This window comes from Pistacia vera, unplaced genomic scaffold (genome assembly GCF_008641045.1).
Source record: "Pistacia vera cultivar Batoury unplaced genomic scaffold, PisVer_v2 Contig169, whole genome shotgun sequence".
Lineage (NCBI taxonomy): Eukaryota > Viridiplantae > Streptophyta > Magnoliopsida > Sapindales > Anacardiaceae > Pistacia > Pistacia vera.
This window is the reverse complement of record NW_022195779.1, coordinates 919,048-937,816: the sequence shown is the minus strand read 5'-3', so window position 1 is coordinate 937,816 and position 18,769 is coordinate 919,048. Positions and strand designations below refer to the sequence as shown.

Genomic DNA, 18,769 nt, shown 5'->3' with positions numbered 1-18,769 from the left:
TATTTTAATGAATGAAATTAATGAATAGAAAGCATAAAAGGGTATCCAAATATTCAAAAGGTAGAATAATGAAATTAAGCACGAAGGATGAAAGGAAAATGGCTCACTTCTCTAAAGCATTTACAGTCTAACAAAAATTAAGATGCGTGGTCCATGGAACAATAACAACAAAATTCTAAAGCTCAATTATATCTGCCTAAATCTTACGATGCGGATGCCAAGAAAAAATCAACTAGAAATGATACATTACTTGGCACATGCTTCTGATCGTGCAATTGGATTGCCACAGTAAAGATCCACTACAAAATAATACAGGGACTTGACACAGATATTTATAATGGAAGAAGAAAATTCCTGGAAAATTTCTGGATAAAGCATCACAAACCTTCAAATTTTAATAACTTATCAAGCTTCTTAACCATAACCAAAATGATGGATTTCGCCATCCTTATGGCATACTATCTGCTGTTTTGGTTGCTATTAATCAACAATAGAGCAATGTCAGAACCTGAAGAATACCAAACATATATCATCCACTTGGACCATTCTCAGAAGCCAGAGTCTTTCTTAACCCACGAGCGGCACCACTCCATATTCAACTCTTGTCTTCAGCTGATGAAACAGAAATGTGCTTTATTCATACAACCATTGTATGCACGGTTTCAGTGCCAGGCTGACACCCTCTCATCTATCTGAAATCGAGAAATCTCCCGCTCATCTTGCCACATACCCAGAGTCATTGGCGAGTATACACAACCCACATCCCAGGTTTCTTGGATTAAAAACATGACTTGGCATATGGCCTGCTGCTTCATACGGTGAAGGTGTGATCATAGGAATTGTTGATACGGGAATCTGGCCAGAAAGCGAGAGTTTAGTGACACGGTATGCCATCGATACCAAAGATGGAACGGCAAGTGTGAGAATGGTACAATATTTAGCTTTCTGACTGCAGCAGGAAGCTCATCGGGTCAATTTTAGCAAAGGGCTTCAAGCTGCAGGTATAAAGATATCAGAAATATGACTTTGACTCGCCAAGAGACTTCTACGGTCATGGGACACACACGTCCTCCACAGCTGCTGGTAACCAGGTATTAGGTGTAAGTCACTTTGGATATGCAAGGGGAACAGCCAGAGGAATAGCACCAGCTGCACACGTTGCTATGTACAAGGTCTTCTGGGCAACAGACCGATGAGAGTGCAGCAACTGATGTGTTGCAGGTATCGATCAGCAATCGCTGATGGTGTGATATTTTGTCATTGTCTATTGGATTTAACCAGACACCTTAATTCAAGGATATTGTAGCCATAGCTTCTCTTTCAGCTATAGAGAAAGGCATTTTTGTTGTCGGTGCTGCAGGGAATGATGGAGGTCACAACTCAATACACAATGGAGCGCTTGGATCATGACGGCAGGAGCTAGCTCGGTCGACCGGAGTTTTACGCATCACTTACTCTAGAAGATGGGTTTAGTTTGGAAGGTATATCTTACTTCCACAGAGCATTACCTTACCAATGCTTCTTTATATTATGGCGAAGAGCAATATAAGCAAAGCAGTATGCAACCATAAAGCATTGGACTCAAATGAAGTTACTGGAAAGGTAGTCCTTTGTGATAATAGCACGAAAGTTGAAATTGATGAACAATTAGAGGAGGTTAAGAGGGCAGGTGCATTTGCCGGTATTTTTTTGTCAGATAAATCTCATTTATTACCAGAAAAATACACCATTCCCGGCGTGATTCTGAATACTGCTCAGGAACTTTGGTTAGAGAGTATTGGACACGAGAGAGTAGAGCAAGGATCAAAGGTATGAGGTTCCTAACAACAAAATTGGGTAGTAAACCAGCACCTCAAGTGGCCTACTTCTTTCAAGAGGACTGGATCAATCAGCCCAGGTGTACTAAAGCCAGATATTCTGGCTCGGGAGTTGATGTGGTGGCAGCAGTCACACCCAACATGCCTCATGACAATTGGAAACTACGATTTGGTATCAGATTATGAACTATGGTCAGGCACGTCAATGGCAACACCACATGTTGCCGGAGTTGCAGCTTACTAAAATCTGTGCACTGGGATTGGAGCCCAGCGGCCATCCGATCAGCTATGATGACCACAGCATATAACATTGACAACACTGGTAATATTATTGAAAGATGAAAATACCGGCCTTCCTGCCACACCTCTAGATTTCGGGGCGGGTCATATAGATCCAAACAAAGCCATGGACCCCGGACTCATCTATGACATGGATTTTCAAGATATATGAGTCCTATGCGGCCTAGATTATGATCAAAGTCGGATGAAAGCTCTCATTCGACGAAATCAATGGAATTGCAGCAAAGAGCATACTGAACTCAATTATCCTTCATTTATGCTATATTCACCATGAAACGGTGAAGAGATTTAGCAGGAATGTAAAAAACTTGGGAGAAAAAGAATCAGAGTATCATGCAAATTTGGAGCTTCCTACCGGAAGAGAATCCGAACAGGCCTAGCACTCTCAATATCACTCAAAATTATCAGAAGCAGGGTTTTGTTTTGAGTGTAGAGATTGATAAAAAAGCTTCAAATGTGACATATGGTTATCTCAAATGGAGATCAACATAATCATAACGTATCAAGCCCCATAGTGGCCATTAAAACCTAGCAATCTGGCTTGGGAAGGTGATTGTGTTCAACAAAACGGGTTATTAGTAAAATAAATTGTGATCTTATGATATTAATTACATTAAGGGACAATTCATGATTGAGTGATGTGAGTTCTTGAATATTACAGAAAATTAACCGATCCACATTCAAAAACAAAGAAAGATAATAAGCAATGAAAATAACAATAAATAAACAGAAACCACCAAATTGTAATGAATAATGCATATCATTCATGAACTTGATTATTTAGGGTTCTAAATCCAAAAGCAATTTTACGCAGCAGCTGCTTAGATTAAGTGAAAGCATTCATTTTTAATCTAGAAATAGATAAATAAATAATAAAGTAAAACCAATTAGCATATCACTAATAAGATTGATCATTTTCTTTAAACTTCACTTAAATTAGAGGCCCTAAAATGGAGGAAGCTATAGACGAGACCATAAACAGTAAAAGCAACCAATTTCGAATTATATTAAGGGGAGAACAACATTTTCCCAACCCAACGTTGGCGAAACACTTTCCTACCCATCAAGTTTCAAAATGACACTTTCTACCCTTCTTAGGTTCTGTTATGTTTTCGTTAATATTTACTGAAAAGAAAAATACTTTAAATATTTTACTTTAAATTTTTATTATTTTTTAATTAGCCAAAAATTCAAATATTAAAAAGTCAAAAAAAAAAAAATTAAACCATCTAAAAAGTTAGGAATAATGTAATGAAATTGTTAAAGTTAAACGATATTAATATTTATTTATTTAAATGTCATTAATATCCTATCACTATTATTTATAATATTTTATTTTACTAATTAAAATAGAAAATTAATATTCTAATAATTAATTAAATAAATAATTATCTTTATACTTGAATTATAAATAATTAAATAAAAACTTTAATTTAACTAAATTTTAATTTATAATAAATTAATAAGAAAAAACTATTTAAAAAGTATTTCATCATTTATATTAAAACACTAACTAACCTACACAAAGAGAAAGTGTCATCTGGAAAAGTGTTGTTTCGTCAAAGGTGGGAAAGCCGTTCTGCACTATATTTAATCTAGAAATAGGACTTAATGCACTTGTTGGGACCCACCATTCGCTCTACGTATGATAGACGTTGGAGACTTGGAACCGGAGACTGACAGAAAGATAATTGGAAAATGATAAAGTTACCGAAAAGTTTATACTAAATTTGTGCACCGAATAACGTGATAAAATCCTGACTATTGATTAATATTAACCGATAATAAATCAACGGTCAGGATTATGCCACATCATTAGGTGTACAAATTCAGTGTACATCCATCGATAACTGTAGCATTACTCTTTTCTTTTTCTTAGATTACGAAATTTTCTTTTTATCTTCCGTTATTTTTAATTCCTTCTTAGCCACGGGTCCAGAGATATAGAGCTAAACAAGTAATGACTTCTTATTAATTCTTGAGTAAACGGCATTTTCCCACCCAAAGCTTTGACGAATCTACAAGTTTTTACTTCTGGTTTCATAAATTACAGATTTTTACCCTTAAATTAATAGAAAATTATTTAATCTAACAGTTAAAAGGATAAAATAATCATTTCAAAGATAAAAACTTCAAAACAACCCTTCACTTCTCAAATTCACCCCACCAAAAAATTTTAAAATAACTCTTCACTTCTAAAATGAGCAATGTTACATTTACACCATCCATTACACCATTTTCATTATACTATGATGTGACATATGTCACATCCACATAAATTTTTAATTATTTTAAATTTTTAATATTATAATAAAATAATTATTAGTAAAATGGTGATGATGTAATGAAAATGATGTAATGGGTGGTGTAAATGTAGCATTACACTTCTCAAATTCACCCCACCAATGATTTCAGGTCATTCCGACCTGTTTCCGATGCAATCGACCCCTCTCGACACCACCAATACAATCCCTTCGACCCCCACATCAAAACTCCTAACCTCCTCACCTAATTGAACCCTCAATCGTTGGTCATCACTTTTAGTGTCAATCGACGTTTCATCCAAATTCCAGCAAGTCTCGGCACCAAAAACCACCCCCAAGACCACCAATAGCATTGCCGGCTTCCCCCCACCAAAACCCCCACCATCCTCAACTGCAATTGCCCGTCGATCACCGCCGCCTCTCCTTTAGGTTTTCGCGTTTTGTCGCCCCTTTCCAACCAAATTCTAGCATCTCGCTGAGGTGCAATCGAGTCGAAAAGTTAGGGGTTTTGATAAGGAGAATAAGAGGATGCTGATGGTGGTGTCGGGAAGGTCTAATGGTGTCGGAATCATGCCAGATTTTTGGCTTGGCTAGGATCTCTTTTGAGGGTTATTTGAGAGAAATGTGAGATGTAGGGGTTATTTTGAGATAAAAGTAACGGTGTTAATTTAAGGGTGGGAACTTGCAATTTATGAAACTAGGGGTGGGACCTTGTAAATTCGCCAAACCTTGGGTGGGAAAATGTCGTTTACTCTTAATTTTTACACTGATACGTTAATGATTAAATGAAGTACAAAAATTAGATAAAAACTGAAAAAAAAAAATAGTGTTAATTTTTTTTTTTTTTTTTCTTACGGTGTTAAATGTTTCGATCCATTTTTCGGTTGTGGACATGTCAACGATATTATTTAATAACAGAAATGAGGAAAGATAAAACAAGTGAAAGATAATCTGCATTTGACATAAAGCACGAGAGGATAAAAGGGAAATGCCTAACTTTGTTTGTCTAAAAGCACTTACACATCCACTTTTGAAAGTTAGGATGCCAATGGTCCATAAAACGAATAAAATACAATTCTAAGGCTTAATAATATCTGCTTTTGATCTTGCCATGGGAACGCCATTGCAAAGCTTAACCTAACACCGCTGCTGATTAATGGTAAAAGAGTAAAAAATAATATTAAATGTTTTTTCAAATTCGAATCCTTTTAATGGTAAAAGAGTAAGAGAATGATTTAATATTTTCTCTCGAATTTGAGTCTCTACGACCCTTAATAGGGGTGATTAATAATTTTTTTATCTAATTAATAGTTTTAAAGTCTCAGAAAATTAGTTGAGATTTGTGCAAACTGATCCACACACTCTGATTATTCAAAAGAAAGAAAGTTAAAAAGAAATAAAGTTAATGAACGACTTGACGACTTCCTATATTTTCTAGCAATGAGAATGCAACTGGAAGTCTAACCGGTAATAGACAAATTAGACTAAGATACTATATTGATTGAGTAATACTACAGCAATCGAAGGTTGTGCATCGAATCTGTGCACCGAATAACGTGACAAAATCCTGACCGTTGATTAATATTAACTGATAATAAATCAACGGTCAAGATTTTACCATGTTATTTGGTGCATAGATTCGGTGCACAACCTTCTGTGGTCCTATCATTTTCGATATTGATTATTGAGCAATTGACAGCGGAAGCTTCGTGCAGATTTTTATTTTTATTTTTATAAGGGATCATAAACCTTCAAAGTTCAATATTTTTCCTTGTTCATCTTCTTATTTAGTGTCAGCCATGATTAAAAGAATGGATTTCTCCATCTTTATCTCACAATATGCACTGTGTTGGCTGCTATTTATTAACAGTGCAATGTCAGAACTTGAAGAATACCAGACATATATCATCCACTTGGACCATTCTCAGAAGCCAGAGTCTTTCATAACCCACGAGTCATGGCACCACTCCATTTTAAACTCGTTGTCTCCAGCTGATGAAGCAGAAATGCTACTCTACTCGTACAACCATGTCATGCACGGTTTCAGTGCCAGGCTCACACCCTCTCATTTATCTGAACTCGAGAAATCTCCAGCTCATCTTGCCACATACCCAGAGACCTTTGGCAAGTTATTCACAACCCACACACCCAAGTTTCTTGGATTACAGCATAACTCTGGCATATGGCCAGTTGCTTCATATGGTGAAGGTGTGATCATAGGAATTTTAGATACCGGAATCTGGCCGGAGAGCGAGAGTTTTAGTGACAGCGGTATGCCATCGATCCCACAGAGATGGAACGGCAAGTGTGAGAATGGTACAATATTTAGCTCTTCTGACTGCAACAGGAAGCTCATCGGTGCTCAATCTTTTAGCAAAGGGATTAAAGCTGCAGGACTAAAAATCTCCAAGACGTATGACTTTGACTCGCCAAGAGACTTCGACGGTCATGGGACACACACATCCTCCACAGCTGCTGGTAACCAGGTATTAGGTGTAAGTCACTTTGGATATGCAAGAGGAACAGCCAGAGGAATAGCACCAGGTGCTCACGTTGCTATGTACAAGGTCCTCTGGGCAAGAGACACAGACGCGAGCGCAGCAAGTGATGTGCTTGCAGGCATGGATCAAGCAATTGCGGATGGTGTTGATATTATGTCATTGTCTATTGGATTTGACCAGACACCGTATTTCAAAGATGTCATTGCCATTGCTTCCCTTTCAGCAATCGAGAAAGGCATTTTTGTTGTCTGTGCTGCAGGGAATGCTGGAGCTAGAAACTCAATAATCAATGGAGCTCCTTGGATCACAACCGTGGGAGCTGGCACAATTGACCGGAGTTTTACTGCAACTGTGACTCTAGAAAATGACTCAGATTTTGAAGGTATATCTTACTTTCCACAGAGCATTTACATTACCAATGCTTCTTTATATTATGGCAAAGGCAATATAAGCAAAGCAGTATGCAACCATAAAGCATTGGACTCAAATGAAGTTGCTGGAAGGGTAGTCCTTTGTGATTATAGCCGGAAATTTGATATTGATGAACAATTACGGGAGGTTAATAGGTCAGGCGCATTTGCTGGGATTATTTTGTCAAATACATCATATCTATTTCCAGATGATTTCGTCATTCCCAGTGTGATTCTGCATACTGATTCTGGAACAAAAGTTAGGGAGTATGCGACACGAGAGAAAGGAGCAAAGATCAAAAGTATGAGGTTCCTAATAACAAAATTGGGTACTAAACCAGCGCCTCAAGTGGCCTTCTTCTCTTCAAGAGGACTGAATCCAATCAGCCCAAGTGTACTAAAGCCAGATATTCTGGCTCCAGGAGTCGATGTGCTGGCCGCAGTCACACCCAACGTGCCATTCATCACAATTGGAAACTACGATTTGGTATCAGATTATGAACTAGACTCAGGCACGTCAATGGCAACTCCCCATGTTGCCGGAGTTGCAGCTTTACTAAAAGCCGTCCACTGGGAGTGGAGCCCAGCAGCCATTCGATCAGCTATAATGACAACAGCATATTCCATCGACAACACTGGTAGTATTTTGAAAGATGAAACAACTGGCCTTCCTGCCACACCTCTGGATTTTGGGGCAGGCCATATAGATCCAAACAAAGCCATGGACCCCGGACTCATCTATGACATGGATTTTCAAGATTATATTGAGTTCCTATGTGGCCTAAGATATAACCAAAATCAGATGAAAGCTGTCATTCGACGACATCATTGGAACTGCAGCAAACAGCATACTGACCTCAATTATCCTTCTTTTATTGCCACATTTACCAATGAAACCATGAAGAGCTTTAGCAGGAATGTCAAAAACGTGGGAGACCCAGATTCAGTGTACCATGCAAATTTGGAGTTTCCTACTGGGATGAGAATCACAATAGAGCCGAGCACTTTAACATTCACTCAAAAATATCAGAAGCAGAATTTTATTTTGAGTGTAGAGATTGGCATAAAAGCTCCAAGGGTGATTTATGGTTTTCTCAAATGGATTGATCAGCATAATCATACTGTATCAAGCCCCATAGTGGCCATTAAAACCTAGCTAAATCACATTCATTCTTACAATCTCATGATTTGTGAAATGAATTTGCTTGCTAGTTTTTATAATAATCTGCATCAATAACTTGTATCGTGTACCAAAATCAAGGGTTATAAAATATATTGTAATCTTATCCTATTCCTATATAGTTAGATGCAGCGACCTCTTCATGAGTTGATTTGCAGTTTAATATTATATTGCAGAACAGAAGTGTGTTAGCTTCGTTCAGAAACGATGGAAGTTCCATCATGATGAAAACAAGAAATTAATTATTCACCAACCGGCAAAAAAATCATCTAAACGTTAAACGTTGGTGCATCATTCATGGACTCCTAACATTTACATTCAAACCTTTTTTTTTTTTTTTTTCTTTTTTTTAAATGTGCTAAATCCACGAGGAAGCTGTAATGCATCTAGCTCTGCACTTGATTAAAATAAGAAAAGAAGTGATGACTCTTAGCACAAAGATGTCTGGGTGCATTGCAGGAATGTGAAGAGAGAGAAGAGAAAAGAGGATATGGAAATTATGATGGAGATTAATCTGAATTCAAAACCATATCAATACATGGAATTTACTGACAGTGATGGGAATTGGAAAGAGCAATCCTAACAGACTGAACTTCAGAGTCGGGAAGCCCGGTAGGGAGCCGGTTTGATTCTGAACATTTACATACCTTACACTCTGCCCCAACAAGTCTGTAGACTCTGTACTCTAGTTTTATCTTTTTCTTTTTATCCACTGCGTATGTTTGAAGGTTATCTTAAGTTTTGAGAATCAAGATGCATGATTTCTAAATGAATAAGTCTATCTTTATAAACAAGCTTATCAAAGCTTACAAAGCGAGAAACAAAAAAACAAAAAAACAAAAAAACAAAAAAACAAAAAAAAGAGAAAGAGAGAAAGAAATGATGAAGATAAAGAGTGGAGGTTGTCTTTGTATGTCGCTTTTGTAAGTGTTTAATATACTATATCAATACATAATCTGAGCGCGTGAGCGGAGGCTGTAATGCAGCGGGTGAGGACTTTTGTGGTCTTTCGAGGGAAATTATATTAGCAATTAAGTCGCAAAGGAGACAAAGGCCGAGACCTAACTCTAAAACATCCAGTTTACCCCTGTTGAACAGTGAGTCGCAAACAATGTCAAATAATAATTTCAGAATTTCGGTAAATGATGAAGCAGAGTCGAGAATCCCCTCGAACCATCACGCCTTCAGTCATTCATTTACAATTTTGTGATAAGATGACTGCACACTATTCTTAAGGAAGCCGAGATTTCAAGGTGACGGAAGGCATTAGTACTAAAAAGGGTAACATAATTAACAGTCAAAAGCATAGATTAGGTGTCGCTACAAAAATTACTCAAGTACAGCAACAGGGATCCAGCGATTCAACCAAATCAATCAAGTGCAGTTGATATAGCCAGCGGCGGGAAATAGTTTTGACCAGCAATTAGGTTTCTCATTCGAATAAATAAAAAAGAGAGAGAGCTATTAATTAAGGCAAGGTCAAAAAGTAAACAGACACAAAATCTATGGCCTCCAAGAAAGGAAATGGAGAAGGCCGAATCCAGTGAGAAAAGTACTATGACCCTTTACGATTTCGTAAACTGGGGCAATACATACATAGATGGAGGGTCCAAAGATTCCCAAGGCTCTAGCTGTCAAGATTTCTCCAGTAACAAACAAGCCCCACAATCTTATAAGGCTATGGAAGAGTGCAAACAAAAACCGCATGTGACTAGTAGGACCCAAATTTCAACTTACCCCCACCTAACAAGGCACCAAAAATGTTTAGTCTTAAGAAGCCGTAATCGCTGAAATTTACGTTCAACATTTGATGCTCAATCATGCTGCCTGCTGCCTCTATGGATTACGATATAAGTGGACAGAATCTACATGAACTTTTTTGCCATTGACAGCCAAAATTTTATGTGACAGTCTCTTTTTGTCATTCTTGTTGGTGACAGACATCATTGTCAAATTTTGACATCTAGAACGAGAGGCTCATGTAACTCTAGTGTAGATATGTGTATGCATGCAAGAATCATACAAAAAAGAAGTTGATTCATCTGTATGCAAGAATTCATATAGAAAATAATTCAAAGGAAATAAGTTGTTTAATCCTCGAAAGATAATTACTTAAAAATTTCTTCCTAGTTGTTGAACGGCAATCTAGTGATCAGAGAAAAAGAATTGCATTCATCAAAAGAAAGGAAGAAAAGTAACCATTGTGAAACTCAAATTTTGTTGCATTAATTTGTGAAACTTGAGACCCATGTGAAAATGGAACTCTACCAGTTAGCTATTCTCAGAAATTGATAAGGTAATTTACATTCATAGATTTCCAAATAATTTAAGTAGCCAATAGTTTAGAGAGCATGACGGAACCAGATATCAATACACATACCAGGCAAAAGAGGAGCAAATTTCAACTTCATCTTTATCACTCTGAAAATTTGTGCAAACCAATGGAATTCAGTAATACCACATCCTCTATGGTAGTCGGATGATCAATTTATCAAGAAAGAGTACTTAGGCATCAAATACAAAGTCTGTGGTATACAGGTTAAGACAGAGAATGCTACAAAATCTACAAATAGCGCAAGCTGATAATGATATGAATTACATATACGGGTGAAATGAGTAAATATGGAGAACAAGGCAAACAAATGTGTGTCAATTCACCTTACATAGGATGTAGCAAGGCTACTGGCTACTGCTCTTCAGGTTCTTGCTTTCTCCACAATGGCTTATTGGTTTGGACACTACTTTCATACCCACTACTGTCACCTGATTCACTTACACCTTTCTCCATCAATCTACCCCTCATAACATCTCGCTGTGGACGCCCATGTTCCCTACCAGCTCTACAGTCCTGAAATCATGTGGTCAAAAGCAATCTTGAATGAGAGCTGAGCAAAGCATACATGGAACAAACATATAAAGGAATACTTTTTAACAGCTTTTCTATGTGCTAAAAATGTGAATTTCACTATTGAATTTATTTGAACACAAGTCACACTGACATACATACAACATATCCAGGAGGAGCCTGAATCCCAGATTTCTGTTCCCCACAAAACTAATGCACCATAAGGTTTTCTCTAAATAATCCTCAAGTTGTCTTGGGTTTTCCGACCTTCAAATAAACCAAAACATTTAAGAGGAAACACAATTCATATTTGACACATCATGGTTTTACATTCTAACTTGACCCAATCAGTCAACATAAAGTTTTGTTGCATTCTCTAAAACACCATATCCAGGTAAAATAACTGCAAACAAAAGTCCCATAAGAAGTTCTGCTCCAATCTAATTTTAGGATATTGTTTCTTGCTTAATCTTCTAACAGTCACAAGTCCTAAGTGTATGCTGAACAAGTTCTAGCAAAAACAAAGAAATGTGAGAAAGGAATTTTGAGAAAGGAGCAGTAAGAATAATTTACTGCAGACAAGAACATGGACTTACATCTCGGAAGGGAAACTCATCAGCTTCGAGCATATGTATTACATGCCCCATCTTTGGCCTCTTCTGAGCATTTGGATCCACACAGCGTAAAGCTACTAAAAGTGCACGCTTCAGTGCCCTTGAAGAAGGCTTCTCTTGCAGCCTAGGGTCCAAAACACCCTCTGCATTCCGGTTTGTTACCATTGTCTTAAGCCACTCAACTAGATTCACCTGAAAAGTGAACTTGTCAGAATATATACAAAAGAAAGAGGAAGCATAAGACGATGTTATCAAGTAATCAAATTAAAAAATACAAACCTCTCCAGGAGGACGGCTGTAATCCACTGGATTTCTCCCGGAAATTATTTCCATAATAAGTATTCCAAAACTGTAGACATCACTTCTTTCATTCAACATTCCAGTGCTAGCATATTCTGGTGCCACATACCTGCAAAACAGAACCAGATAGTTGTCATTCCTCATTGGTTGGCCAGGATCATTAATTACATATGCGAAGAAATAAATTAACTGTGATAATTCAACTAACCCAAATGTTCCCATCACACGAGTTGTCACATAACTCCTCTCTGAGCCTAAAAGCTTTGCTAGGCCAAAGTCAGAAACTTTCGGATTCCATTGCTTATCAAGCAAAATGTTGCTGGACTTAATATCACGATGAACAACTTTTGGTTCAAGGCCCTCGTGCAGGTACGTTAGCCTGTACATTTTCATTAAAATTCAGCGACAACAATCAACTAAAGAAACCAAAGATAGAAGCTCATATGATTATTTTAACTCAAATCAAAACCTACCCTTTAGCTGTTCCAAGTATTATATTCATCCGAATCTCCCATGTAAGAGGACTGTATGGCCCAACATCTCCATGAAGCCATTGTTCTAAGTTCCCATTGTCAACATATTCATATACAAGCATCCTATCGCAACCAAGACAGCATATTAAACACAGGAAAGACCATGACATGGATCAACCCAAAAATTCAAGCATGCAAAGCTCAGTATCAATATGAAAGATGCAAAATTCAGAAAGTAAAGTACCTATGAGCTCCTTCAGCACAATATCCTAGCAGCCTCACCAAATTCTTATGCCGCACACGTCCAATTGCTTCCACTTCAACCTTAAACTCCTTCTCAGCCTGTCCCCTACAACAAAACAAGAAAGCCTCTTCAACCTTTAAGAAAACTACATGCAACACTAAAACATATAATACAACTAACTTTAGAAACCATCAATGCAATTGATACCTGTTGTTAAGCAAATTTTTTACAGCAACCTTGGTGTTATCCTCTAACACGCCACGGTAAACAATTCCATAGCCACCTTCACCAATCACGTTCTCGTCAGCGAAACAATTAGTGGACACCTCAAGCTCTCTCAAAGTATACCAATGGCCCCACCCCAAATGCGAGACCTCAGGCGCAATTACCGCCGGTGCCTGATCACCAGACCGGACCTGGCCCGACCCGTGATACGACCCGCCTACACGTTCCGGATAAGAAATCCGGTGATCTTTCCCGATTTCGACGTGAATTCTATTGCGGCCATTGACAGGGCTTTCTTCGAGCAAAATTGGGTCGGGCTCCGGTAACGGGTCAGGGTTAGGCGGTTTGGGGTCAGGGTCGATTCGGATTTCTTGGATTTCCTTACAAATGTTTGGAATGGTTGGGTTGCTGTTGTTAAGAGAGAATGATTTATTGTGTCGTTTAGAATTATTGTTGTTGCGTTTTGAAGTGAACCAAAGAGATATTAGGAAGAGTACAAGAACAATAGCAGCTCCAACACATATGCCAAGAACAACCCATAGACGTAAGCCGAAAATGGAGGTTCTCTTGGAGAGCTGATTGTTCAAGAAGGAATAATCAGACATTATGGGTTCTGGGTTGTTGTAAAAACTAAAATTTAAGTGAAAGTGAAACTAGGAAATATTTCATGAGGGAGGAGAAAGAAAAAGTGAGACAAAAAGAGTGCTAAGCTGTGTCTGTGTGTAGCAGGAAGAAGAGAAGAGTGAAGGGAGAGAGCAGCTGGCATGATGGGACTTCTAGAATTGAGCGAAACTCCATGAACGATTTCGTGTCTTAAATGCTTTCATCTATATCTAATCCAGGTATGCGTATTGTAGTGTAGTGGAGTTTCTGTTCTAATCCATGTAAATAACAACAATATAAATATCTATCATTTTATTTGGTGTTTGGTGTTTGGTTGGGCTTGGATTCTTTTAATTAACTCATGGTATCTACATATTTAATATTTTAATAAAAGAAAGGCAGTGGTGATAGGACTTTTGAGTATTAAATTTTAAATATCTATCATTTTATATTTGAGGCTTTGACAATGGATGCGTTATTAATTATTGCTTTAAACAGGTGCTTAACAGTTAATGCCGTCTCTGGATTCCAAATATGCCAAATAGTCAATCGTGTTAACATCAATTTTGGGCTGGTCCAGTTTAGGTCCACCCGTGGTGAAACATACTTGAGCGACCCTGCACCGTGTTGGACCCATAATTTGTTTGTTAAATAGCACCATTTCGGACAAGTGGAACGGTAGTTGGATTGGATCTAGTGTATTTTTTGTTTTTAACTCCCTGCAATTACAACTATATTTTGCAAATTTCGAAGATTGCTACATCCAACAGTATTACTATTACACAACAATTATAAAGAAGAGAAAATCTAACAAGAACATGTTGTCCGAGATGCAAATTGTAGTTGGAATTCTTCAGTTTAGATGTTAAAAATTAGTTAACTCATGAATTATTCTCCCATTTGATCCAAAGTATTACAATTAATAAAATGAAAAGAAAAAGGAAAAAGCCTATATTTTATAAATTTATTACAGAAAGTTCCATTTTTATGATTTCTTCAAAGTACCAACATTACATTGACACTTATATCAACAAAATCTTAGAAATCATAAATGGTGATGAATATCAGATAAAAGATGTCTATGTACATGTGATGTGTAAATGTTTTGGTTCACAAAGATCTTATCTGTACTACAGCATTAAAGATTGGGTAAAGAGAGAAAGACCCACCTTCAACTATCAAATTAAGAAAGGTGTTTGAAGAGGCAAATTAAGGCTTGACCCGGCAGCTACCAAATTTAGGTTATGAAAGCTCCAACTTCCTTTTGCACACTCACGGCAATACTGCGGTGGGGTTAAACGTGTTATTATGGCGTCACAATCAAATGTGATTTATTAGAATCTGTCATGATTTGCATGCTTTGTTGGTTAGGTTTTTTAGTAAATGAGAAGCACTCTTATCTGTAGTCTGTAGAATGGGGTTGTTTTCACTTGTGAAATCATAGCAAAATCGATGTTTCCTTCTAACACATCACCTTGCCCATGTGCTTCCTTGGGCCTCATTTCAACATCCTCTTACATTGCCATACTTGGTAAAGAGATAAAAGAAGCCATTAATGGTTCTGCAGGAAATGTATTCTATAGCTACCCCACGTAGAACAAATAATTATATTTCAACCGGCACTCGCATGGTAATAAATTTTGCAAAAATCCCGAGTAACATTACTATAATTACTCATTGTCTATATATATATTCATGTATTCATATATCTACATTGAATTAAAATTTCATATCTTAACGGTGCATACATTTCAAATACTAATGCATATATATTATAGCTATCTGCCACATCTGTACTGAAGGATGTATTAAACTGTTCCATGCAACTAATAAAACAGATTCAAGAGACTCAACAGGGAATCCACATTTGTTTTATAAAAAGAAATGGTTCATTTGGTTTATATATCTGTCGCGTTCTTCATGGTTAACTTGTGCATCAAGACGTCAAGAGCCATAAGTTCATCTCCCCTACTGCTAGTTTGAATATTTCCTCTACCGATAAGGCCTCCGGAAATTGATCAGAAGCTCCACTTGCCTATATTTATAAGAAATCCCCGTTAAATATAACAATGGATATATATAGAAATAGATACCAAAATAGCTACACTATAAACGCCTGGCCTGAAGTTAATTTCCAAATTTGTTTGTTTATTTATCAAGATGTAGGACGTTCTAATTAACTGATCAACACCTTTCTCGACAATTTGAAGTAGTAATAAAGAATCAGTATTCCACACGATAAATAGCCAATCACATGTTTATTATGCATGCAAATCTTTAGTACTGCTGCATATATTAGAGGTTTTATGATTGAAATGATAATTGGACTTACATGGGCGTGGATCATGTACATGCTACGGTAGTTATCGGAGGAAATATGAGCAGACACCACATCCAAATGATGCTTTTCCAATATGTAGAGGATGGTGGCCAATAACCCTGGTTTCCTTGGTGAACACACGCTGATTTGTGCGTCATCCCCGCACATATTCACCACTACATTAGGTGAAAACCATGTCTGAAAGCAAGCTGGAGAAATGGGGACTTGAAACGATGAGTGAGGCATATATGTGGGCATTGGCAAGTTCTTTGGTGATGGTCCCTGATCAGCCAAATATGATTCCCTTGACTCCAGTGCTTTTACCTGAGATGATGTGATAATTGATTGTTCATAATCAACAACAGTTGCTGTTTGAAGCTTTTCAAGCCTTTGTTTTTGAAGCGTTTGGAGGGTTTGTTGAAGGGTTTTAATATATTTTACCGCTTCATCAACAATGGTCGACTTATCTACCTGCACACAATTAAGATATATGTGAACTCATACATTCAGCAAGCAATATGAATCGAACTTCAGTACTGCTATCAAATATCAGTAATACCATTTTGAAGGCTATTCGAACAAATTAGAGAAGAATACACACTGCCGAACAAATAAAATTGAAAACTTCAAAAATACTATTAGAAGTTATAATCACAAGTATGGATTGTATATCAACTATGCTTTGTTTGTGTGCAACATATTAGACGACGCGGAAGAATATGTATACCCATGTTTTTAAGGCTTACTACGGGTTAATCAAAGTGTATACAAGACAAGAACGAAAACTGGAATGAAAGCAAATTAAATAGAAACTGGATGCTATTTTATCCACTGCTTGCAACTCTGACACCACCTGTAACAATCAAAACTTTCTACGAAGAACTTGTTGAAATGCTTTCCAGATTCCGAAAGATGTTTCACTTATTTTAAGAAATTTGTTGGAACAGGAAGAAATTTGAACAATATTGAAGTTATGATCATCATGTTTCACATAAAGAAGCCGGTGAAAAAAGATCTTATATACATACAATGAAATTTAAATAGTTAAAAACAAAGCATGTAGAAAGAAGTTGAATATTGAAAAGTAGTACCTTAGCAGGAAGTTGAGGAAGCAAAGCATGAAGATTTGAAAACATGTTTCTCATCTTTTTCCTCCTTTCTCTCTCAGTCAATATATGCATCTCATGCTCAGATTCAGCACCACCACCACAACTAATACCCTTTCCATTATTTCTACTTCTCTTATTGCCCACCTGTACTTGTGCTTTAGCTCTGGGACTATGAGACCTTGAATTATCACCGTCTTTCATCTCCAACTTCTCTTTACTACTATCATCAAAACTGGAATCACCCCATACATGGTTCTGCTCTGAGCAATACTGATTATTAAAAGTATTTGCCAACATAATTTGTTTTTTGCAGAGAAAGACAAGTGATTGTGCGTTTTTATAACTAGTTTAGGGAAGATTGTGGTGAAATACAATCATGAGACAATGCCGTTATTTGGCGTCCAAACAAAAACGTATACATTTGCTTGGCGCGCGTCAACCGACCATCATACACTTTTTGTTTATTCAGTATTAACCCTCTTTCGCTCTTTAATTACCACATTACCCATTTTAGTTAAAACTAGATTTCAAGACAATAGGAGTATGAAGAGAGTGGCAGTTGGGTAAATAGAATTGAAGTTAAGGGGTGACAATAGCAAAGAAAACGTAAACGCGTCATGTGCTGTGATACAACAGCACAAGCCATGAAATGGCCGTTATCATAATTAGCAGATGAGATGAGAAAATTTATTTCTCTGGTTTTGGATCTTTCTAACCTAACCTGCAATTCAATTACAGAGAATCCCTCCCTCTCTCTTTCTCTCTCATATTTCATAAAACACAAAAGTTTCAGTTTCAGAAACTTTTTTCTTGTTCCAAGATGTGATTGTTATTCAGTGTAACTCTCAAAAACTTTTTCAAGATTCTCTAAACTATGGCTTTATATATAACTATTAACTAGTAAAGCTGGAGGTTTTGTTTCCATCTGAATAGCAATCATGATCCTGAAACTAACTCATCATATAATATTTACAAGAATCCGTTTGATGATGCAAGCCTCCTCCTGGAACCACTTCATTTCAAATACCTTCAACCAAATCCCGGCACATTGTCCCTCCAGGAATTTACTTTTACCTTTTTTAAACATTAATTACCTGCCTACATGCATTTTTGTTTTGCCAAACACCAACAACTCACCCTGTGATCTTCGTTATTGTTTCACTTAACAGCATGTATTTGTCTCTGACTTGTTATTTAAGTGAAGTTGATTTCACCATGAGATGTACACTCACATTTTAAAAGTGACTCCATAATTTACGAGGCCACCACTACTACATTAGTAATTAAGAATTGAGTAAAAATGTGTTGTACAATACACAAAATAAGCCAAATATTTACGTTATTATACTTTTAGAAAACACTAGCTATCAAATGGGTCTTTTGGAAATTGGTGAGAAAATGTTATATCTACAGCACATGGCATGTAGATTTGCTCTATCTCCTCGCCTTTTACGATTAAATGGACTACTTTCAGGCCGAGATCTCCGGGCTCACTGATTTGCTCAGAATGTTGTGGCGCGCATCCATCGCCACCACTGTAACACTACCATTTTCCGATGGTTTA

The 18,769-nt window shown here is 37.1% G+C and overlaps 3 protein-coding genes and 1 pseudogene across 3 annotated transcripts; 2 read left to right on the top strand and 2 right to left on the bottom strand.

Moving 5' to 3' along the window:
• Positions 1 to 441: 441 nt before the first annotated feature.
• On the top strand, positions 442 to 2,696 carry LOC116125577 (annotated as a pseudogene).
• A 3,528-nt stretch (positions 2,697 to 6,224) lies between these two features.
• LOC116125681 (subtilisin-like protease SBT3) lies at positions 6,225 to 8,623 on the top strand. Its single transcript, XM_031411409.1, has one exon. It carries the CDS (start codon positions 6,256 to 6,258, stop codon positions 8,446 to 8,448), a length of 2,193 nt encoding a protein of 730 aa, XP_031267269.1. The 5' UTR covers positions 6,225 to 6,255; the 3' UTR covers positions 8,449 to 8,623.
• Positions 8,624 to 10,914: 2,291 nt separating this feature from the next.
• Positions 10,915 to 14,044, bottom strand: LOC116125580 (probable serine/threonine-protein kinase At1g01540). The gene is made up of 7 exons (XM_031411283.1): positions 13,156 to 14,044; positions 12,949 to 13,053; positions 12,705 to 12,827; positions 12,440 to 12,610; positions 12,211 to 12,340; positions 11,914 to 12,123; positions 10,915 to 11,320 (listed from the first exon to the last, which is right to left on the bottom strand). The coding sequence occupies exons 1-7, from the start codon at positions 13,776 to 13,778 to the stop codon at positions 11,159 to 11,161; spliced, it is 1,524 nt and encodes a 507-aa protein (XP_031267143.1). The 5' UTR covers positions 13,779 to 14,044; the 3' UTR covers positions 10,915 to 11,158.
• Positions 14,045 to 15,455: 1,411 nt separating this feature from the next.
• LOC116125581 (transcription factor bHLH95) lies at positions 15,456 to 17,527 on the bottom strand. The gene is made up of 3 exons (XM_031411284.1): positions 17,188 to 17,527; positions 16,109 to 16,567; positions 15,456 to 15,811 (listed from the first exon to the last, which is right to left on the bottom strand). The coding sequence occupies exons 1-3, from the start codon at positions 17,500 to 17,502 to the stop codon at positions 15,713 to 15,715; spliced, it is 873 nt and encodes a 290-aa protein (XP_031267144.1). The 5' UTR covers positions 17,503 to 17,527; the 3' UTR covers positions 15,456 to 15,712.
• Between the last annotated feature and the right edge of the window lie 1,242 nt (positions 17,528 to 18,769).